A 23,759-nucleotide genomic window follows, 5' to 3' on the forward strand; every position below is an offset into this window, starting at 1 on the left:
TGCACCTCCTGTCTACCCCCCCCAGCCGCCAGGGACCGGTTCGACAGCCTCCGCCGGACGGCTGCGGGGTGTGTTGGTGTGACCCTCCCCTCCCAGCGCCCCCCGGGCCCTGCTGGAGATGTCTGGGGCGAAGGAGAAGAAGCGGGCCAAGAAGATGAGGAACCAGCCGGCCAGCGTCACCCTTCCTGCGGAGCCGGGGCCCTTCCCCGGCGGCGGGAGCAGAGCCTGCCCAACCCCAGGTAAGGCCGGGGTGCGTGGTCGCGGAGGGGATGTTCATCAGCCGCCTCTCAAGACACGGTGTTCCCGTCCTCTGCGGCCGGCGAGGCGTGCTCGGTGTGGGGGCCCCTCAGGGTTTCGTCCCCTGCCGTTGACTCCTTTAACCCTGATTTTGCCATAACTGTCATTAATATGCGCTTCTCGATATCATCCCTTTGGTTACACGACAAACCTCTTGCCGCCTACTGCAGCTTCTAGCCTTAAAATTAATTCAGTGATAACACCTCATCCAGTGACTTCCCTCCTCTAGAAAGAGAAGGTCAGACCTGGGAGGCGCGGGACGAGCCGGTTTAGCCTGCTGGCCCTGCGATAAATGCACTGCTTTTCCATCAGATCCGCGTGCCCAACCAATTCTCCTTTTGGTGCTTGTGGCTCCTGTATCTGTGGAATAGTATTGTCTTGAGGTAGCAAGGCATTCCCCTAAAATAGCAGTGTTGCTAGGTCATTTCTGGTACACAGGTAACTTCTGCATCTGAAGATCCTGTATGCCACATGCTTTTTTCATCTTTGTTTTCACCTGCATCCTTTATGCTTCAGTTGAACTTTTGATTTCCATACCCCTTCCTCTTCACGTTTTTATTTTCTTATCTATGTTTCTGTGGAAGCAAGCACACATAAGAGCAGGGCCTGATACTGTGAGGCCTTCAAAAATTGACAAATTGCATCGTTATGGTTGAGCAAAAAAGTGTGTCACAGTATATTTAGGTGACTGAAGAGTTTCTGAGCAGACAGAATGACACAGCAAATTATGGAAGAAGATTTTATGATATCATTACAGGAGTGCAGCCAGATTAAACATTTTTCTAACTTCGTATGTAGCAGGTAACTTCTAAGATGACATGGTTATGTGTTTTCTGTCCTGTTGAATAGCATGCATGTTCATCAGTATAACTTTTTTTGTAATGTATTTTGGTTTTATGGGCCTATTTTGTAGAAACAGGAGAAAAAAATCTAAATGGGAGTTTAGTGGATCTACATAGTACCTGGAATAATTTAATTTTTCTCTATATTAAGTCAGTCACTGCCTTTTGAAACAATCTTCCATCTTCTGATTAAAATATTTAGTTCCTTCATTCTTGCACAAATTTGATAATGAATGGTGTGTTTGTGATATGAGTTATTTGCTGCAAGTCACCCTCCCATGATTGATTTAGGTTGTAGTTCTACACAGATTTGCTGGCTTCAGCAATATCTCTTTCTCATCTTCACTGTCTGGACAGTGCTGCTCTCTGCCATGTGGAAAACCCAGATCAGGGAGTTACTCCACATAAAAACTAACTTCTGTTTTCACCCCATTTTTTTTTTTAATCTGAATTACTGCAGTTCTGCATGATGTGTGATTGTATCAGGGCTGCAACAGCATTGCTGCTGAGTATAAAACTTCAGCTTCATGCTTATTTGAAATGGAAAAAGGGGGTTCTTTACCATTTTAAGTTCATTCACCTCCAGCAATTGATGCTGCTGAAGGTGAATCTGCTCTTGGCTGTTCCTCATGCCAACAGGACAATGGTATAGGCTTGTTTAAGAAGCTGATCAACCTGAAAAATTATTTTTTTAATCTCTTACCCCATTTCTTCTTACACACAGGTTGGTTTTTCCCTAGAGAAGCTCCCTGAACAGTATGGCCCCATGTTCCCTCATCTTGATGCCGTGGGTGGGGTGGTGGGAATGGCTGTCTCGGCCCCTTTTAGTCCAGTTGTGCAGCGCAAACTACCTAAGAAGCGTATCTCAAGTCATACTAGAGATCCTAACCAAGATTTAACTGAATAGGTTGAATATAAATTAATCTTTAAATACGGACTTCAAGGCCCTCTTAAACTTGAAGTAATGTTTAGGTACTTGTCACTCTTGAAAGGTATGTATGTACTTCTAGAAGCTTACTGTAGACTTTTAGTTATTTAATTTCAGTATTGGTTAAAATGCATCAACCTGAGAAGTAGCTTATTTCACCAGCATACTTCTATCATGCTTACCTTATTTATTTCTGTAACAGAAGTATATGTGAGACAAGAATGTATTGGACTGGGGGGGTTGAGGGGTGGAGATCAAGGGGCAAGAGGCAGAATATTAACTTTACTTGTTTGGTACTAAAACCCTGGCTAGACAATAATAAAAATTGCTACTGATGTTATGTAGACTAATTTTTAGTCAGGTCTTTCCTGTTGGATCTGGTAAAGGCAAAGTCTGGATTGGGTACCAGACTTTTCAGACTGTGGAAAAGTTACTTAATCTACTGCAGGCTTGCTGCAGGTCAGTGCAAAATTTTTATTTCTTCCTATAAAAAAAAAGAATTATGATTTCTGATGGCTATTTTTGGTACCTATATTTATAGTAGGAGGAATGTGCAGTGCAGTCTTATGAGGAAAGAGTTGCCAGTTGCTTAAACTGCTTTGCATTCCTGTTACCTCTCTTCATCTCTTAAACCCTCCAGGAGATGCTCTTTCTGAGCACCAGTATCAGCAGCAGAAATTTTTGAATCGATCATCTGGGCCTTCTTACAGGAAAGACCAGTATTTTCCAAAAGGGCAAAATAGAGGAGAGAAAGGCAGAGGAAGAGGAGGATGTCAAGGAGGACGCCAGAGCGTTTCTGAGGAAATGCCAAGATACATAACAGGTTTGTATATAATAAAAAGGTCATAATTTGTGTGTCCAGGACAACTTGCTGGTGATTAAATTTGCTGTCTTTATTTTTGTGCAAAAGCAAAAATTAGAATTGATGCTACATTCTTCTGCTTTTCCTAATTTTTTTAAGCAGTTGTGTATTGGAAGGAATGACCAGCTGTTGTTTAATGAGTCCTTTCAGATTTCTGAGCTGAAAAGTTGCACTTGTAATGAAGGATACACACTTTGGTTTCTCTTTGCCAGCAAAATGAGTACTAAGAGTCACTTGCTTTTAATGTAGCCAGTGAAACTGATTTTGCCCATGATGTGAGTTAAAGACAACTTTCCATCTAACAAAATGTTTATTTGGAGATACTAGCCTTTCAGAATGTGGAGGTGTTCCTATAATAGATACAGTTACATAAGCATGAAACAAGACCAACCTTTGGATTCTTATTTGGTCATTTTAAACCAGTCTGTAATGTGATTACTGCTTTCCTTTTTCCATTTTTTTTTTATCTCTCTGAATTTTATCTTAAAAATATTACTAATTCAGTAAAGTACTTAATGCAAATAGGACATGTTAGTTATACCACAGCTTTAAGATTCATTCATGTGTAAGTATTTGCTTAATCCTATCTGTAAGTTTCAGAGTATCTAAAGAATCAAAATTTTTTCAGTAATCGTATACAGTATTTACTTCTATCTCAAGAAGACTGATGTACTGGGAATACTCTACTCGAATTCAGTGATGTATGTACAGTGTCCCCTTCTTTGATTTTTGCTATTTGTCATGCTCTGATGCATTCTTTTCATTCCAGTGTCTACTTTTGCTCAAGCTCGTGCTGCTGAGATCAGTGCCATGTTGAAAGCAGTTTCACAGAAGTCTTCAAACTCTATGGTTTTCCAGACTCTCCCGAGGCACATGCGAAGGCGAGCCATGAGTCACAATATTAAACGCCTACCCAGGCGGCTCCAAGAGATTGCCAAGAAAGAGGTATAAGTGTGCTTTACGGTAATTGATAAACTATAGAGTGAGTACACAGGTTTTCAGGCTTTGACATTTGGCTTCAAAGTGCAGGAGTGCCTCCATTTTAGATGGTGGTCTCAAGTCTCACTAACCACTTGGCTTTGTGATTATTCGACGTCTTGAAAAGTTATTAGAGTAGTGATGACAAAAAGGCCCACTGCAGGAGGGATTGTTCAGACAGTACCTTGGTCCCAAGGCAAACACCTGTCTGCTTTGCACCCCACCACAGCTGTAGCCTGCGACCCTGATGGCCTCAAGCCAGGATGGCCTATTCATGACCAGAATGATGGTTCATGTGTTACAGCTCAAACGTGGGAGGTATACTGGAGTTGTTGGCAGGCTGTGTGCAGCTTAAGACTTACTGTCTGTTCCTGGTTGCTCCTGAAGCTCATTTTGTGGCAGTGTCACAATGCTGCTGTGGAGTTATTTGCTCCTTAACCACTATGGCCATCCTGTGTGTTTTTAGAAAAAGGTATAAAAAAATTGATTCAGTAGGATTTTATTGTGAAAGTCTGTCTGATGTTTGGCATTGATCACTGTTATCTCTGTGCACTTCTTAAAGTGATCAAGTCAGTTTGCTTGGCAAATTTTCTATGTATAAAGGTTGACTTGCATTCTTTTTTTCCTTCCATTGACTTTTTTATTAGTTCTTTAGAGGCCTTACCCACTCCACCTTAAGTTCCTGAAGATAATTGTTCATGATTCAAAAACTGGATTTTAGTTTATCTATGGGTACTTTGATACACTTGTGTGGGTGGGGATTGTGCATGAATTTTCAAAGTCTTAGCCTTAAGAATTATGGAGAACTATCATCAGAATAAAGTCTAACCTAATACTAGCGCTTCTTGTATCTTTATATGTGTCAGCCTTTTTCTTCTGCAGAAGTTTGTCCTCCTTCAATATTGTCTCTTTTAAAAACAGGCAGAGAAAGCTGTACATCAGAAAAAAGAACAGTCAAAGACTAAATGCCGCAAAGCTAGAAGGCGCCACATAAATTTGGTAGCAGAGTTTAATCGCAGGCAAAGAAAGAATATTTGGCTGGAAACACACATTTGGCATGCAAAGAGATTTCACATGGTAAAGAAATGGGGATACTGTTTAGGAAATAGCCCTACAGAGAAGTGCTACAGGGCTTGTTACCGAGCTATGACAAAACACTGCCTTCTTCAGGTACCACCCTTACATCTGTTTTCTTTGTTATTTTACCAAGGTGAAGTAATCAGCTGTTCAGTTGTAATGAATATTTCTGTCTCTTTGAAGTACTGTTGTGTCAGCTGTTTATAACTGCTAAGTGTGAAAGGAGTGATTTTATAATAATGAAGGGCTGAAGTATCAGAGAGAGTAACATGAACTTTTGGAAGAGTCTTAAAGTAACTACAGCTGAAATACTATATCTTCAGTCTTCTCAAGGGCTAAGAGATTAAGTGAATCCCTGCATCATCTTCCTGATCAGGATGCTGTTGAAGACAGGCGCTTTGTTCCATGTCCTTTTTGGTCTGTTGGTTTGAGAGGCAGGTTGGCCCTCAAACAAGAAATGTTTGACAGATCTCCTATAACTAACAATTTGAAGTAAATAAAAAAAAAACAAAACCCAATCTCTCTGACACAAATTTTAGTGAATGAATGATTACTACTTCAGTATAAATTGTGAAGCTGCGCCTGGTACTTCATTGCCAGGCTCACTTTCAAGAGTTATTCTTACTTTACACTATCCTTTTGTTTCAGGATTTATCATATTATTGTTGCCTGGAGTTGACTGGTAAAGAGAATGAGCTTCTGAAGCCCCTCGCTCAAATATGTAGCATTGACACAGGTAAAACTTAGGTAGTGCAAAATAAAGTTAAGATTCTTAATAGACTAAGGGACAACCCATCCTTTTCCTTTTTTAATATCTCACCAATGTCAGTCATAGTAATAGAGTTGATACAGAGTTGTGATTTTTTTGGTTGAAAAACATAATTAAAATGTCTCGGACTAGGACTATATGTTCTTATTTTCAGTTGCTTGTTGCTTAACTAATTCTAGTGCATGATTAGCCCACAACCAGATTAAATTTCAATTTTTTTATTTTTTAAAATGAGATTATTTTGCTTGAAAGTAAGGATCTTCTTCTTTAGGGTTAACATTTGGAGAGTCAGAATGTCTGTCTGGAAAATTCGAGGGTTCCGTGAATCTTTACCGAGCAGATCGCTATCCTGAGGACATGCTTGGTCCTGTTACATTTATTTGGAAACCCAGGGATGGGTCTGAAAACAGACAGTTGTGGATCTGGATGCATCCAGCTCTTAAGCAGGTATTTTTTGTTTCTATGTAGTTGAACTCTGATTTCTTTATGTGTTGTACACTTTTAATGCTGAAGATGCCTTCTGAAAAGTGCAGAAGATCTGGTTTGAGACCATCTGAAGAACCTGAACGTGCACAAGTCCATGGGTCCTGATGAGATCCATCCGCGGGTCCTGAAGAAGCTGGCAAATGAAGTTGCGAAGCCGCTGGCCATTGTATTTGAGAAATCATGGCAGTCAGGTGAAGTCCCCGAAGACTGGAAAAAGGGAAATACAACCCCCATTTTCATGAAGGGAAAAATGGATGACCCAGGGAATTACAAAGCAGTCAGTCTCACCTCTGTGCCTGGCAAAATCTTGGAGGAGATTCTCCTGGAAGGCATGCTAAGGCACATGGAAAACAACAAGGTGCTTGGTGAAAGCCAGCATGGCTTCACTAAGGGGAAATCCTGCCTGACCAGTTTGGTGGCCTTCTATGATGGGGCTACAGAATTGATGGACAGGGGTAGAGCAGTTGATGTCATCTACCTGGACTTGCTCAAAGCATTTGACACTGTCCTACATGACATCTTTGTCTCTAAATTGGAGAGACATTGATTTGATGGATGGACCACTCGGTGGATAAATAACTGGCTGGATGGCCGCACACAAAGAGTTGTGGTCAGTGGCTCAATGTCCATCTGGAGACCAGTAATGAGTGGTGTCCCTCAGGGATCGGTTTTGGGACTGGTCTTGTTCAACATCTTTGTTTTGAAAGTTGGGGCTGTTCAGCCTGGAGAAGAGAAGGCTGCGTGGAGACCTCATAGCAGCCTTCCAGTATCTGAAGGGGGCCTATAGGGATGCTGGGGAGGGACTCTTCATTAGGGACTGTAGTGATAGGACAAGGGGTAACAGGTTAAAACTGAAACAGAGGAAGTTTAGGTTGGATATAAGGAGGAAGTTCTTTACTGTAAGGGTGGTGAGGCACTGGAATGGGTTGCCCAGGGAAGTTGTGAATGCTCCGTCCCTGGCAGTGTTCAAGGCCAGGTTGGACTGAGCCTTGGGTGACATGGTTTAGTGTGAGGTGTCCCTGCCCATGGCAGTGGGGTTGGAACGAGATTATCTTAAGGTCCTTTCCAACCCTAACTATTCTATGATTCTGTGATTCTATATAATACACCGCTTTAGGAATTAAAAGTTCGAAGATTGTTTCTGTTGTAATCATATTTGTGTTCTGCAGCTTGTTTTTACGAAGTTTGTACAGAAGCATTTGAGGTTTTTTTAATGTTGGAGCTTGTTAAAAGTTTTCTAGTGCTACTTGTTTTGGGATACATTTGCAATATGATGTTGCTTGATTCATATCCTTCCCACTGGCACCCCCAACAGGCTAAGTGTAGTCTCATCACAGAAAATCATAATCTGATACTTAAGTTATGAACTTTAAAAAGATAAAAAGGTGAAATTTTGTGCAGTGTCAAGTTTTCTTATATTGAGTGAAAATAAATTCTTAGGAACATTCAGTATTGCTTTCAGCTTTTGGTAGCAAAACCTAGGCTTCAGCAGAATGAAGTTTATTCTGTTAAATCCATATAGGAAAATTGTAGAGTGTAATTGTAAAAACTGTGCTTAAGCTTTGCAATGCACTGCTTATCATCCTAACCCAAAGTTTTCCTTTTTCTTAAGGACATACTGGGAGAGTTAAAAGCAATTTTTCAGTGTTCAGAGCCTGAAGAAACCTATAATTCTGAGCCTGCTACAACATCGGTTCAAGAGGAAAAACAAATGGATGTTGTTCTGAGTGTTGGCAAGAAAAGAAAGAAGGAGGATAAAGAAGGAGAAAAAGTTGTGCCAATGAAAAAAATAATTGGTGATGGTACTAGAGACCCATTCCAGTCCTACACTTGGATTTCGCAGACTACTGGTGTTGTGATCAGGTTTGTTCATAGTAGAAGTTAGAAATTGTGACCCATAACCTTTTAATATAGCTGAATTCTGGCTTAGTAGTACTGGGGGAAAAATGTGTGTTGTACAATTGTACATGAATTTGAAATTTTCTTTTGTTTCAGTGATAGAAGCATGGAGATTCTCAGATTTAGACTGATTGGCCCATTGTCACACTCTGTCCTTACAGAGACCTTGAAAGCTGCTTCTCTACAAACAGTAAGAAAATTAGCCATCTGGATGTTACTGTAATTTTGATAAGGTTGCTAGAATGTGCAAGCTTGGTTTTGCTAGAAAGAATCGTAAACTATCTAGTCTTACTTGTTTATAAAGGTTAACCTATTTGTTTCTACTCGGTATTGAGCCTTTTGACTAACAGTGATCTCAGGAGGAACTCCTTTCTGGATTTTAAGTGGGGGTAGGAAGAAAATAGAAGCAATGGTTCTGTTGAGTAGACCATGTAGTTTCTGCTGAGACGTCCAGAATAATTCATATTCTCTATGACAGATCATAGGTCATGTTTCTCAAGAATGAGCACCTAGAGTTAAAAAGCAAAAGATGTAAGGTATAGAAAACATTTGTGTTTTCAATCAAATACGCAATTTCACCAGGATTTAGTAATTTGTTCACTTCTTGTCACATAGCATCACTGTTATTTTAATGGGGCTTTTTGTTTCTTGCAGCTAACATGATGAGGCTATGAAATCTCTGGCTTTCTGTAAGAAATAATTCAAAAACAGAATTAGGAAGCATTGTGGATTGCTTTGTTTATTTTTTGGAACACAGGTTAAACTGAGCAGCTTATTGAGTATTACTGTAAAGTGGAGTATAGGAATTGGCTGCATAAAAAAAAATGATTTTGGTTTGAAACTTGCAGAGGAAGAAAACAACAATAGTGGTTAAGGCAAACTGAGAGTGAATTCATACTGGTAGAAAATACTGAATAACCACTTGACTTTAATAAGATGTGTTGTTTTCCAGGAAATGGCAGATTCAGAAACAGAACTGAATAACTGGTGGGTAGAAAACTGCAAGGACTCTGAAAAAGTATCTCTTCATCAGTGTCAAAGTGCTATCTTTGAGCTATTAGAAGGTATTTGGGCATTTGGGTGCTATGGGAGGATGGGGAGACTCTTAAACTCTGATGGTCAAAACAGTCATGTCAACTGGACATCAGTTTGGAAATGCTTATTTTTTTCTTGATCAGGAGAGTGATGCCATTGAGCATGTACATAGGTAGTTACTGTGGCACGTCAAAGATTTGAGAAACGTTACACTAAGTTTTTGTAAGGGAATTTTAATTTTAGTACAAACTTTTAATAGGTAAACTTAATGGATAAAATTAGATAAAACTTAATAGATGAATAGGTAATAGAATCTTGTTTGTTTGTGAGTTTAGATTTGAGATTGCTGATGGGGTATAGTCTGACATATACTCTCGGTCTCCCCATACACATCAAATTAAAGCACTAAGTTGTATAATACCTCCACCAGATAAAGTGGTAGGCTCCTACCCAGAGTGAAAGTATTACACCTTGCTTTATATGTTTCTTTTCTAATGAACAGTTGTATATTTGAGTTGTAAGGTATCATAAAAACACCTCCTCACTTTCTAGCACTGAAGAAGGTAAGGAACTGGCTTTGGTGGATCTCATACTGTATTCTCAAGCTATCCAATGTAATTAAGCAGAGATGAGGTAAAACTTAAAAAACCCAGTTTTGAATTTCCTTCAGCTGGAAGATAAATGTAAAACAAAGGTTGGCTGTTCTTTAAGAGGTGTGCCAAATGCAAAAGATAAATTGAGTCTGTAAGTTGTGTGAGAGTGATCTGATTTCTATGTTAAACATAAATAATTGCAAAGTAAGTCTTACACTGCTATTGTTGTCTTGCTATTGGACATTTAACAAGCACTGGTGAGTTTAAAAAGCATGTTAAGTTGAGTGAGTACTCTGAATTGCTTTTCTGGCTTACAGTGATGTCACATCCCTGCAGGTGAAAATGCACAAAATAATAGTGCAGAAAAAGATCAGAACTTAATTGGTGGTTTCATGGCAATGTTCATCTGTGTATTTTTAAAGGGATAAGTTCACCATCACAGCTGCCACCAGGTACAATACTGGGCCTCACTGCTGGAGATCCTCGAGTCAATATGCCAAAAAAGAAGACAAAAGCTATGCCAAACTTTGAAAAATACCAAGGTAAAATACATTGCTTATGTTATGCTTTGGTGGAACTGCCAAAGGCAAGAGGTGCAGTTTCTCTGTATACTTTGTTTTCATTGACTGTCATCTTCTACTGATTGTCTCTTGCTGCTTTCCTGTAACATGGGATTTCAGAATGTTTCTTCCCCTTTCCAAAGCCCCTGGCTGAACAGAAACAGCTTGAAAGTTGCATAGGTTTTAGAACAACAACTGTGAGGGAGGGATATGCACCAAAGCTGGTCTTGTGCTCAGTGGAAGCCTCTGTCTGACCATACAGATGATCCAGGTTCGAATCCTGGCAAGGCCAACCAGGTGCTAAAAGCTACATAGTAAGTTTCTGTTTGGTGTTTAGTCTTCCTGATGCCGTTTATCTGTCCAAGAATATATCTACTGTTTCTGGTTTATAGTCCTACAATAAAAGTTGCAGTTCTACTGGGGAAAACAAAAAAAAGCCATTGCAAGGTTAGCATTGCAAATGACCATGATGCTGGTTATGTTAAAAAATGGAAGATGCAGTTATGACTTCTGGAACTTTAATTTCAGTACTGACTTACGGAGTATTCCAGTGCAAAATTCAAATTCATTTGGATGTGAATGTCCTTGAAAAATGTGGAAGAACATATACAGTGGAGTTTGTGTACAGTGCTGCGTAAGCATTTCCAATTAGATTGACTGGACGCAGACTGCGTCATGTAAAAGGAGAAGCATGGTAACCAGTTAACAAGCAGTAGGAAATAGGACAAGCTGAAGGTGTAAGAGACTTGAAAATACTTAATTTCCTTGGTGGTGTGTTTGCAGGACACAATAATAATCTAGCTTTTCCTTTCGCTTAAATCAGGTTGAGCACCTGTTTCAGTTTCTGTCTTTTAGCTCTCTGGACAGCTCTGTCATTTGGAATTTCTTTTATCCTCCTATTCTACCCTCTGTATCTAGAGCAGCCTTTATCCTGTTAATTAGTTCTGCTCAGCTAACTTTCTCATCATTAATGTTCTGTTGGAAATGATGCAGCATACACAACCTCAGCTTCGCTTCCTTCCTGCTGAGAAGTAAGGTGAGCTATATAGCACTTGTTTACAGATACTGGTTTGAGTTGGTAGAGGAGTTGGCAACTACAAGAAGCAGTTTGTCTCTTTTCATTCTGCTTGTCATGTCTGTGAAAATGTGTTCAAGAAGGCAATATCGGCAGAAGGCTTCTAGGCATTGGAAAAGTCTCATAGTAATTCTCTCCCACTGTCAGAGCTGGTTGTCCCTCAGGAAGCAGGGCTGTGGTAAAGAGGTAGTGATGTAAGACAGCCACCTTCAAGACCGGGGTTATCCTTTGCTTGAAAAAAATCTTCTAAATCACAAGCATTCAGAAAAGCTGGTGTTGCTGGTTTCTTTCTGAGTGTTTTTTTTGTTTGTTTGTTTCATCCTGAACTTAAAACTGCATCTGTCCTCTACGATTTGTATTCGGGAGAAGGAAGAACGTCCTTGTTTAGCTAGCAAGGAAAGGTGAACCACATGATACCTTGTAATTTGGGTTCTGCTAAAACAGTTGTTGTTACACACTACTGTGTGAGTTAAGTAGGCAGAAGGGATGAAAGAAGACAGGCAATACAGCTGTCTCCTAGTAAAAAAATCAAAAGCAGATCATAGTGAGTAGAGAAGGAGAGGGGGCAGGCTTCTTACATGAAGCAGGTCAGGAGAGAATAGGAGGAACTTATGGTTCAGTGGGGAAAATGGCTGCTGAGTGCCCTCCTAATGTTGTGTTGGAAATGTTACAGGAGCGTTCACGATCTCCTGCATGCTTATTACATGTGTAGTGGGGAAATCCTATGACATGGCAGTTCATCTCTTCAAGGCTGAAGTCTAACTGCCACTCTCCTGTCTTCCTCATAAAGTATTTCTAGGTGTTAGTTGGAAAGAGAGCCTATTGTTACTCTCCCAAGACTGTTGATCCTAACCTGATTTCATAGTTGAATATGACAGCTATTATCTCTGCCTTAATGGGTCTCCTTGTTCAAGTAAAAGCAGAGAAGTGACTTTTTTAATTACTTCCCCAGGGCCCTGTTACTAGCCACCCTTGGAGTGAGATTATTGAAATATCCAGCAAGAATTTCATCAAAAGCAACTTACTCCCAAAGGTTATTCTTGTTTGATTTAGCATTTTTGCCAGCATTTTTCCAATCAGTTGTGGCCACTCGTTCTAGTAGTTCCTTTGCCAAGAGTAACACAGGAGCGGACACCATCCTCCTCTTCAAATTATTGAATGGCAGTTTGTTTAATCAAAAAAGGAAGGAATTAATCATAGCACATAGCATGAATCACTACAGCACTAGTGTTACCCACACTTCCACGGTAACCCCACCCTAAAAAAAGGCAGACTTCTGTAAGATCTGTAATTCATGGATGGTATTGATTTGGCCCTTCTGTCGGAATAAATCTTTTCACAAGCCTTAGAACTACATAAACTTTCTGAGCCTTGGCTTTGATGTGAGCTTGCTTGGATGTGGTAATATTGTGAGCTGATCCTTATTTAAGAAATTTTAGTAATCATTCATTTGCCTTAGTGATGTGTCATGTTGATTGACTAATAAAAAGGATGTGTTGCTGTATTCCACACTTTTTTTCCCTTTTCGCTTCCTGGACATTCATATGCTATTATGGTTAGTATTAGGAAGATTAAAACAGCACTGCATATATTAGCAGGTTCTGTATGACCTTTAGCCTCTCTTCTTCTTTATGTTGTATAAGAGCTAACTGATTTTCTTAGGAAATCTTTACTAATTTAAAGATGCATTATTTATCAAATGAGTGAGTAGTTTAGCCGTCTTCTTTGCTTGTGGATTGTCATACATGCAGTCTATGAGCTGATACACATCTGTCATCTTCCCCTATCTCCCCCCCGCCTTTTCAGTTACTCAGACTCCTGTATGCATATGTATGTGCGCAAGCTGTGTGTTACAGATACTTGTTGACAGGATTTAATCAAGGAGCTATCCTCATTTCTTCAGGCTGAAGGAAAGAAAATTTGTGAATAAATCACTTCTCACTGCCCTCTCAGCAGGTTTATGCCTTCTGGAAGTCAAGACTCCGGGTGAGCAGTCAGTGCTTACATGACTGCAAATTAGTGACGTTCTTTTCTCCATTTTAAAGAACACTTCTGACATTTTATATGCTTTTATTGTCTTCTGTTGGAGAATGCAAATTCCACTGCCTTAAATACTGCTCAACATGGAGTATGGCAGAGCTTTTAAACAGTCAGTGAAAGAGATGCATAGAAGGAGAATGCATCATGAAAGATGAGTGAGGTAAAGTTCTTTCTGCAGACACAGAGTCCTTGCTTGCAAATACACCTCTTGCAGAGGTTTAGGTATGTGGCAACAGTTGTCCTGGTACTATGCACCCCTATGTATATATGGCTCTGAAACTGCTCCCTAGCAGTGCTTATGTTTTTGCTTTTCCTGCTATTTCTTATAGAGGGAAGGAAAAAATTCAAACAGAAGAAATCTTACTCTTAGACCTGTCTTCTAAGACTGTTGAGATAACCAGGTACAGAAATCAGAGCAACAGCTTGAAACAGAGCAAAGCCTTCATCTCTCTGCCTGTCTAAGCAACAGCCAGTGACACCAGCAGAAGTACATAACATGCTGATTGTCACTGAGCTTTGTGTACTTAGTAATGCAACTGCCTATTTCCTACACTTATTCATCAGCAGGGTTATTTCCCTACTACTATTTCCCTACAGCGACCTTAAAATGTGGACTGAAGAAAACGGGAGAGAGGTAAGAAATAAGAGAAGTGGTGTGAGGATTTGGAATTATGATTTGAATTATAGTATGCTTGGTAGAGAGACTAAATTTCAAAGGGGATTGAGGAGAAAGAACATAGTAAGAAAAGGGTATTTTAAGATAGTGAGGAGGATATTAGGTGGACTGTGGTGATGGAAGGAGGCTGACTTAAAAGAGCTTTCTAAAGTGGAAAAAAAATTGTGCCATTATAGAGTATAGGAATTGTGAAGAACTGCAATATGACAAGGACTGACTAACTGAACTGTTGTAATAGAAAGAAGTAGTTAAAGGAAAAAAAATAGCAGAGAAAGTTACAGTGAATAATTTACAGCTGAAGAAACTAGAACGTGTTTAAATAATTTAACATAAAGAGATTCTGGGGTTCACAAAGGCTTTCTGCGCAGAGAATGAAAAAGTCACCTTACGTTAGCTGTAAGTCTGTAACTTTCCCCATTGGTTATCTGTTAAGAGTCTGGAAGGAATTCCCCAGCACCACTACATACCATTTTGTTTCTGTCTTCTTTTCCTTCCTTTGAGGCATTGATATTTGCTGTATCTTCAGACAGAATGTGCCTTGCCTCTAGGAGCGTTGAGCTGTTGTAGATTCTTGCTCAGGTTCCTGTCCTTAATTCTTGGTCTGAGAACAAATTCTTATTCTCTGCTCATTGGCAGGGAATTGGCGAGGATTTTCTTTTTAGTTGTATTGTTCTTAATTTGAAGGAGTGCCACCCTAACCTGGTAATTTCTTTAGTATTTCTTCCTCTCATGTAAATGTAACTCGTCAGCAAGAATGCATAGTAAGTATTAGCTTAATAATACCATCAAACTGTCAGTAGTGCTGCCATATTTACTATTTCTTTTGGAGGATTTTGCAACTCCTAGTAATGGGGACATCTTAAAGATTATAGATTTTAAATAAGCATTGCAATTATGTTTGGCAGTACTTACTGTATTGAGAGCCCTCGAAGTCTTTATCAGCATTAACTGGAAAGATCGGTTGAATTGTCTTTTGAAAGACTGCTTAAAGTGATGTTAGAAACCAAAACAAACCCCAACACATTATGTTCTTTTAATATGTAAGACCTTGTAGATGACAAAATAAGCAGTAAGTTTCAATCACAAAACTATGACTAGGCTTGTTGTATTGTTTATTGGTAAGAATTACTTAAAATATGGATCAGCATGCATTGCATACTGTATACTGAATTCTTTTGATCCATAGGTCACTAAATGCCAGTATACATTCTCTCTGCTTTGGTCGGATTGTGAAGGTGAAGAAGAGATTGTTTTAAGTATTAAATAACCTGTCAGTTTTAAAGCTAAAAGTGTTGCCTATCCTCAGTAATGCACACAGCTGTTGGTCTGCATTGACATAAGCAAAGAATAATCCCTTCCTCAACATGCAGATCCTGAAGAGATCCAGAGTGGGAAGCTAGTGCTAAATAAGTAGTTGCATACTAGTCATACTCCTAAAAATATTTCCTGTATGTGCGTTTCTTAAAGGTAATCCTTGCTTCTCTTGTAAGTTTACTTAGGTGGACATATTTCAGGCTTTGCAATGTTGCTGTTTCTGATTTTCAGCAAACCTGTTAAGCTTCACACTCTGCCTGGAAGGTCAAATTCCAGAATATTAAAGGTGGCATGATAAAGGTTCAACTTACATTGCCAAAGGTGATATCATTTGTAATAAGAAATGTCTGTAAGAGAATTCTAGGTTAATGCTTCTAACAACTGTTTATTTCATATTTTGTATTTGGACAAACGTGATAATAAGATAGTCCGCAAGCAGTAATGCTTGTTCAGCATTTAATAGTCTGTTTTTTTAGTTGTCTGCTCATTGTACTTATGATAGTGAAGTGGTTTTGGTAGTTTGATACTTAAGCCATGAAAATTGTTTGAATTTTGTTTGAAGGTTCTCTTCTTTTGTAGATAATGATAAAGTTAGGCAGCTGTACCTGGAGGGTGTACCTGTAGAGTGTGCTCACAGCTTTATCTGGGACCAGAGCATCTGTAAGAACGTCACTGAAAATAAAATCTCAGAGCAGGTAACTAAGAAGGTGGATTGCCATGGAGAAAATGGCTAATGGTCTAGTGAGTCCATAGAGTGAGACTCTTGAAACTTGTGTATATCCAAGAGCAGTAGTTCGCTAATGTCATAGTATCCAGCTGCTGTGTTGAAGACTTTGAAGTTCTTGGAAGTTCTGTAGTCTTTGTGTAGTGTTCTTGCACAACCACTGTTTCTGATTCAGTTAAAAGAAAGCTTTATTTGGTTGTCTACAGGACTAAATAGTTGTGTATTTATTTATCAGAAGGGTTTGGAATTGGATTTTCCTACATCACCTTGGCTCATGTGCAGCATGAGGGGTGAAGGGATGAAGGGGTGCAGAGAGTCTCTGGCCATTCACTCCTCAGTCATAGCCAGGATGATTCTCCTGACAAATGAATCACTGAATTTGGAAGGAAATAAATCCCTCTGGTTCTGAACTGCACCACACTATGCTGTGGGTGTTCTGAGCAATAACCTGTGATTTGCAGAGAGCTTTAAATATGCTGTTACAGGTTTGAAATCTCCTATCTTGACGTTTCTTTTGACAATGGAGGAGTAACCCATAAAATGTATGAATAAAAAGGTGATTTAGTCACTAGAGGTGATAAATTTTCGGCACCATTGTAATCAAAATAACCAATATTTATATGACAGAAACATCTCCCTAAATCTCTTTATAAAAGTAAGTCCTGTGCTCTTTCAAACTGGCTGATGTAGTGTAAAAAAGGCAGAGTGCTTACAAAATACTACACTAGTGCATAACAGTTGCTACCACAATCTTTTTGTATATGGCAGTGTTCTTCATGCTGTTGTGAAATGAAGTATTTACCTTATGAAACAGCTGATGCAGAACTGACATTTAAAGCAGCAGTCTGATGGTCTTTTTTTTTTAATAAATGCCTTCTCTTAATGGGATACAATGAAATACAACAACTGGTGATTGGCAGTGCCTTGGCGTCAGCATGCTTTATGTGAAGCTGTTTCGTGACCAAATGTTCTTTCCATCTCCCTGGATGTAGTTCAGATTTGCTCCACATACTGACAGACTGCCTGAAAGCACCTGTTCAGTTTAGTCTTGTGCACAAATCTGTAAATACCAAGTTGAAATACTTGTTTGTCTTCCTTCATCTGTGCTGTGCATTTTTGCTCTTGAGTTTCAGTACCTGCTCTTCATCAAGGTCTATGGAAATAAGGGGAGAAAAAGAGTGCTTAGTATTTTTTTCTAAAAACATTTTTTTTATTCCTCGATGAAGGTCAGTTTGAGTATGTAGAATATTACTAGTATATTTTTCCTGTTTACAAGCTTACCTCCTGTGTCTTGGAAGGATATATGGAAGAGGGGAAAATGGTTACTAACTTACAGGAAATGTCTCCTCCTTCTCAGGATTTAAACCATATGAGAGCTCAGTTACTGGTACCTGGATCACACCTTGATTTGGGTCCTTGTGAATCTAAGATTCCCATACTGTTGGTGCAGCAGCCAGGGAAAATGGCTGGAGAAGATCGACCAGGATGGGGAAGTGGCTGGGATATCTATCTCCCAAAGGGCTGGGGCATGGCTTTCTGGATTCCTTTCGTAAGTGACTGCAACTTGCAAGTAAATAGGAGAAATTACATAGTTTGCTTCAAAAGAATTGATTTTAGAGAGTATACTTTGCATTGTATAACCAATTAACAAATCAAAATCTCACTTTAAGAAAGGGTGTCTGAACTGGTTGATGACAGAAGCTTGGTAAAATAAACAATAGCTTTCCATATATTCTGTTTGGTATAACTGTGCCCACATGGCGGTCTAAAGCAGGAAATCAGAGTGGGGACTAAGGAGAGAAGGCTGATGCTATAGCTGTTTGGTTTTGTGTTTCTACAGGCATATGCCTCTAAAGAGAAATTGTTTGGTGCCTGCTGCTAATCTATTTCTAGCTTGGCTATCTCCACCAATCTGTCAACAACTTGATTTGTGAGAGAGCATAAAACACAAAATTTGAGTTAAGCATGAATGTGCTCCTCTGATGCTGTTTGGAGCATTCTGCTTTGAGTGTTTGGATGGAAGTTTTAATGTCTTTCTGCAGTTAAATTTGTGCTTTTAAATGTGCAGAGGATCAATAGCAGTGATACCTATTGTACAGTTAAAAGAAATTGGGCAGTGACTATGTCAAAGTAATATGACATTCCTGGCAACATAAAAGATCAGAACCTGTGAAATTCTGTTTGGTTTTTTGATAGTTTTTCAGAATTAAATTTAAAGATCATGACTAACATTTTTGTTGAAATTGGCATCTAGAACTGTGAAAACTATAGTTAAGTTTATTTTTTTTAAGCTAAAGTGACAGACTTTCCATTTTCTAAGGCAGTAGCTCTGGAGCATTAATGTTTTGTTTCAGTTAGGAACCTGGAATCAGTGCAAACATTGCTTTTTTTGGTTTTGGTTTTCATAACAGATATACAGAGGTGTACGAGTCGGCGGCTTGCAAGAGGCTTTAAAGCATTCTGAGTATCAAAGAACGCCTCACACTCCAAATGATTTCCCAGACTGCCAGGCAGGAATGCAGTTTGCCAAAGAACTGGAAACCAGTCTTCTTGAAAAATTCAAACGGTAATATTGACTTGATTGCAAGAATGAAATAATAGTAACAAAAAAGAATATTGCTTAAAATGCTCCTTAATTGTTGTGTTCATTAAGACTTCATTGAGATTTTTCACTAGCATTTTAAATCCTAGTAGTATAAACAAAGAAAAGAAACCTAGATTTATTTAACACAAAAGCTCTGCTAAACAGGGCATATAAATTAACTAAAACCTTCTCTTCCCAGAGATATGCTCAATTATAAGGCTATAACAAGGCTGTGTAGCAATAAAATAAAGCTATTTCAGGCTCCCTTAGCAACAAATGAGAGAGGAGATAGGGGAAGGCAAAGGCAGAATATCAAAGTATGTACAAAGTGCTAAACAATAAAGTGAATGAAGAGGTATATTTCAGCGTCCACTTCTTAAATACCAGGTATTCTGAAGTTTGCCTTCATTTTCCTTTTCACCCCTAACTATTCTATGATTCTATGATTTTCACTGCAATAAATACAGAACTCTTAATCACAAGTATGGGGTGGCTGGAAGTGTCCACTGCACCAGCCTGTGTTGGTTCTCCTTCCAGCTAGGAGGGGAAATAAAAGGTTAGAGGAAAAGGTGATGATGTCAGTCCCAGTAGATAGAAATATCCAGCGTGTCTGAAAGGATATGGTGGTCAGAAATACAGCACTGTTATCTAGAAGTATAACTTTAAAATTCTTGTTGAATGAGATTACAGAGGAAAGCACAATTAAATTTCTGTTCTAAATACTTGGTTTTGAAAACACAAAACATCATTAGACCAACAGGATAAAGTAGACAGCCTTTTGAAGTGCTAGGGACTGAACAAGAGCCCAGGAAATAAATATTCTTATGTACTTAATTTATCATTTAGACGTCCACCTGCAAAAAGGCCAAATTATATCAAGCTGGGTACTCTGTCTCCTTTCATCATTCCTTGGGGGCAGCTGACAAAGAACTGGGAAGAAAGAATGAAAGCATCAGGAGAATTTGTACGTCCTTCTTCCTCACACCCTGAGCACTGTGAAATGAAAGGGCATAGGTTTTGTGACCCCAAATCAGAAAAGATAAAAGAAGCTTCCCCTAAGACTGGTGAAGTAGAGGGGACCATGGAAATAACAAGCTCTGAAGGTACCTTGAAGACAGAGGATGTTACAGGCACCCAAGACATCAGTGAGAGAAATGAAACTATGGCAAGAAGTGATTTTATTGTTCTCAGGTATGTCAAAATGATGCACACGTGTGAGGTGGTATTATTTTATGGGGAATTACTGAACTGGGGAAAAGATGAACTCAGCCTTGATTATTAAGATGAGAGAATTATTTGATCCAAATATAGTGAGGAGATTAAATAGTTTCATTGTGGATCAGAATTTGCAGTTGAGTAGAAGTCCTTTTCTGGCTTTTCCCCAGCAAACTTGGTGACTTGAAGTAAATTTCTTAAATTGTCTTAAATTTAACACTTGAGTTTAATGTGTTCTTGGAGTTGGCATATTCTGTCTTTGTTCCGGGGGGATGGAGCTTTTAGAAGCTCATACTTGTGATTTGAAAAATTTGCTAAATCAGCAAGTGTAAATCAGCTTGCATTTGCTTTTTTAATACATCATCACAGGTGGTTTTTGCACTACTTCAAAAGGTTTATAAAGAAAACAGAATCTCCTGCATTCCAGTGCAACGCATGAGGGCAGCAACAGTGTTTGGAAAGTGCCTGAATGCAAGTCTTTCCTCTTTGTTTAGTTATCAGGGGAAGAAAACATTGGTAGTTCTGGACTGCATTAATGCCACTAAAGTTTTTAGAGCATTTGTGATTTAACAAGTTTTGCGGGTTTTCACAAGTAATGTGTCCTTCTGAAGGAATACATTCACACAGGAATTCCACTCATCCATGTTTATGTGCTAAGAGGGATACAAATACTACCTTGGAAAGTTACAGGAAGCCCCATGTTTTTTTCTGATCACACTCTTGCAAATATGTGGGGCACTGTGTTTCTGTTGTACTACTTGTTACTAACTATCCTTGATGTTCTTAAAAATTTGTAATAGGAGCGAAAAACTACTAATGCAGTTATCAGCCTGGTGTTACCCCACTGCTGGAAAAGATCGGCGAATCCGCCTTGTGTCTCGACTGGGACAGAAGGAAATGACTGAAGATGTCTTTTTGCCAATCTTGATGAGCTATCCAAGGGCTCTCGTGTGGGTCAACTTGTCTCTCTTGAGAAAAGGGAACCCTGAATTACATGCCATGATTTGCATCCCAACAGAAGATGACTTGCTGCATCTAAGCAAAGACAAATTCTTCTGTGGTCCTCAAGAACCCAAACATCGTGATCTATTCAAGCACAAGGTACAGAAATTAAAAGAGGAGAAGAAGAAGAAAAAAAAGGATAACGTAAAGGTTCTAGAAGGTGACCCTCCAAGTGTTCCAGAAGAAGAAACAACTGAGGAGCATGAAGACCTCATTCTTGGTCTTTGGTCGGATGCTCTCCCAGATGTTACTTCCCACTGCTCCAGAACTCTCTTGGGATATGTTACTCAAGGGGATTTTTCATTGGCTGCAGGCTGTGGAGAAGCCCTGGGTTTTGTTAGCTTGACAGGGTTAGTTTATATGTTGCACAGCCAGCCAGCAGATAAAAAAGGGCTCGTTTTGTTAAGAACTCCAGGATCTTTACAGTACAGATTTGCAAGACTTACTATTGAGGTTTAATTATCATTGCAATGCAGTAGAATGCCAAAAATACCAAAGAATGTCTGTTTTGTCTTTTGTAGCCTTTCTGCTGTGTCTCAAATTTGTGGTGATTCTGAGCCCCAGCAATGTCTTGAGGATTGTGAAATAATTAAAATCTTTGTAACATTATTAATGAAAACAACTAATGCATAAACAGTATTACTTTGATGTCTGCATTGCTAAGGATTTTTAACAGTAACAGATCCATTATCATGATCTTCTTTATCTCTAAAGTGTATTGTTCATTTTCCATCTCAGAGCAGCAGATAATATAACAATACACAGAAAATCATTCTTCTCCTTTTAGAAATCTTCAGGTGCATAGGAACTTTCTAGCACACTTTCACATGTAACTGCATGCAGTCTGGACCAGGGTGTATAGCCAGTGGCTTTTCCCAATTCCTTGTGTCTGAATAAGTGTGGTTGCAGTGGAACAGAGCTACATAGCACAGAAAGCAGAAGGATACTTACTGTGGTGGAAAAGCTCTATGCTTAAATAAAATGCAAATTAAATGTAGCCCAGCTATATAATCTTGAATTATAGCAACTGGCACTCTTAAATAGGAAAGTATATCAGTCTCTCTAGTCTGAGAGAAAAAAACTGTTCTTGAAAGTTAATGAGCTTTTCAGATGAAAATTGCTGGTGATGGGTCAGCATACATTTTCTCTTAATAAAAAGGAGATATTTTGGTTCCTTAAAACACAGTATTTTTTTTTATGGAATGTGCTAGGATTGAAGGCTTCTTAATGTTATGGTATGGTTTATGAATGTTGTTTAAACAAAACTTGTATGCTGGAGGGGTGAGGGAAGGAAGGTGTTTGATTTGACTGGGATGGTGTGGGTTGGTTTGATTTGGTTTGGTGTTTTGTTGGGATTTTTTAATGATAGCCTTAAGTTTCCAGCCATTCTTGAGTTGTGCAGCTTGAGCACAAGTTTACAATAATACCCTGTAGTTTAGTAGCAGCATGATACAAATATATGCCAGTTGGTAGAATTACCCTGAAATGATCATGTACCAATAAAAATGTAATTATTCTTGATTGAGGAGTCGACTAGGCTTGATTTTTTTAAGAAATTAAGTATGAATCAGTTAACAGCTTTGTCTTTCTAAGTATCAGTCTACAAATTAATTCCCTCATTCACAGTTTTCTTTGAAAAAGGCCTAGGTGAGTAGACTAATGTTGGCTGGAGTTATTTGGTGGAGGAAGGATTTAGAGTGCCTTGCCCGTAATTATTAAAATTTAGGGCCATTGTTGGATTAAATATGGTACACACATGGGGAAGGGGGGAGAACCTCTCTGATCACAAGGGAAGTATTGAAGTGGGGATGGATTTATTTTTTTAGTCTCCAGAAGACCGATTTAAGAATGTACACTGGTGGGATGGAAAGATGCAGCCTCCAGCACAGCTTGGACTGCAGCGCCATGAGAAATCGTGCTGAATGGCTCCAGCATCGTTCACCTTCGATGCACCTGATAAAGCAATCATCGTCCCAGAAAGGTCCTGAGAGGTATCTGCACGAATGCCGGCAGATGGCCCCAGAGGAAAACGCTTGGTGCTGCGTAGGGCGGGGATTCACACGCTCAGAGCCGTGTGACTGCTGCAGCCTGTAGGTATGTGAGAATAAGGAGCCCCTTAAACATTACAGCCTGGCTACTCTGATCAAGTTCTCTCGTGGTAATAATCCTGGGTTTAATGAACCTTTTGAATTGTGAGCCCAATTGAAATATTTCTCGGATCAGAGTTTCCATAGCTGTGTTTCATGGGAAGAAAGAAGGGGAGGTGATGTTTATATGGCTTTCTGCCCCTTCGCCTCCCTCATCTTTTTGGTAGATGCATATTTTCTTGCCTCAGTAGACCTGGCTCGTATGTGGGAAAGAAAGAGGAGAAGCCCCCCACCCAAGCTATCAGTTTTTTCTTTTCTGCTTGTAGATCTTTTGTTCACTGAATCTTTCCCAGGTTTTTAATTTTTTTAAAAAACATCTGGAGCCTTTTTTCTTTTCCTCCTGTTGGTAATTTCTGCCAGGTTTTCATTTTGACACTTCCTGTTACTTTTCTTTGATTTCCATTCTCTATTTCTGATTTATGATCCTTGTCTCTGGTGAGCCAATGAACAGAAACTGGAATCCAAGTGCATCCTGTTCTGTATATCTTGTAATATTGTTACACAGTTGTTTTCCTTTAAGTCAATGATTTATGCCTTAAGACTTCACTCTCCTTGTAAAATGCATTGCACGCCTGATAAGCTAAAAATGCTCAAAGCTCTCAGCCAAAGTTTGTCAGAAAAGTACTGTGACTTTATGTAGCCGCAAGGAAATTTTT

General features: G+C 39.2%; 1 protein-coding gene across 3 annotated transcripts; it reads left to right on the forward strand.

The window, feature by feature from the left end:
- The first annotated feature begins 72 nt into the window (after positions 1-72).
- Positions 73-22,477, forward strand: POP1 (POP1 homolog, ribonuclease P/MRP subunit). 3 transcript variants are annotated; one of them, XM_057400526.1, is made up of 15 exons: positions 73-239; positions 2,708-2,890; positions 3,699-3,874; positions 4,829-5,077; positions 5,633-5,720; positions 6,025-6,200; positions 7,852-8,102; positions 8,235-8,328; positions 9,091-9,202; positions 10,189-10,308; positions 16,011-16,126; positions 17,513-17,704; positions 18,567-18,721; positions 19,586-19,930; positions 20,755-22,477. In XM_057400526.1, exons 1-15 carry the CDS (start codon positions 119-121, stop codon positions 21,413-21,415), a joined length of 3,039 nt encoding a protein of 1,012 aa, XP_057256509.1. In that variant the 5' UTR covers positions 73-118; the 3' UTR covers positions 21,416-22,477. The 3 variants fall into 3 exon arrangements, with proteins under 3 accessions (XP_057256509.1, XP_057256510.1, XP_057256511.1); XM_057400527.1 differs by having other exon boundaries at positions 2,711-2,890; XM_057400528.1 differs by lacking the exon at positions 4,829-5,077.
- Positions 22,478-23,759: the final 1,282 nt, after the last annotated feature.

Source organism: Pezoporus wallicus, unplaced genomic scaffold, assembly GCF_028554395.1.
Source record: "Pezoporus wallicus isolate ANWC-B61680 ecotype Strahan unplaced genomic scaffold, APGP_CSIRO_Pwel_v1 contig_7985, whole genome shotgun sequence".
Lineage (NCBI taxonomy): Eukaryota > Metazoa > Chordata > Aves > Psittaciformes > Psittacidae > Pezoporus > Pezoporus wallicus.

Coding starts and splice junctions, on each gene's coding strand:
- POP1 (XM_057400526.1), top strand. CDS start 119: ATGTCTGGGGCGAAGGAGAAGAAGCGGGCCAAGAAGATGAGGAACCAG. Junction 10,309..16,010: donor AAACTTTGAAAAATACCAAG/GTAAAATACATT, acceptor CTTCTTTTGTAG/ATAATGATAAAGTTAGGCAG. Junction 18,722..19,585: donor CTTCTTGAAAAATTCAAACG/GTAATATTGACT, acceptor TTTATCATTTAG/ACGTCCACCTGCAAAAAGGC.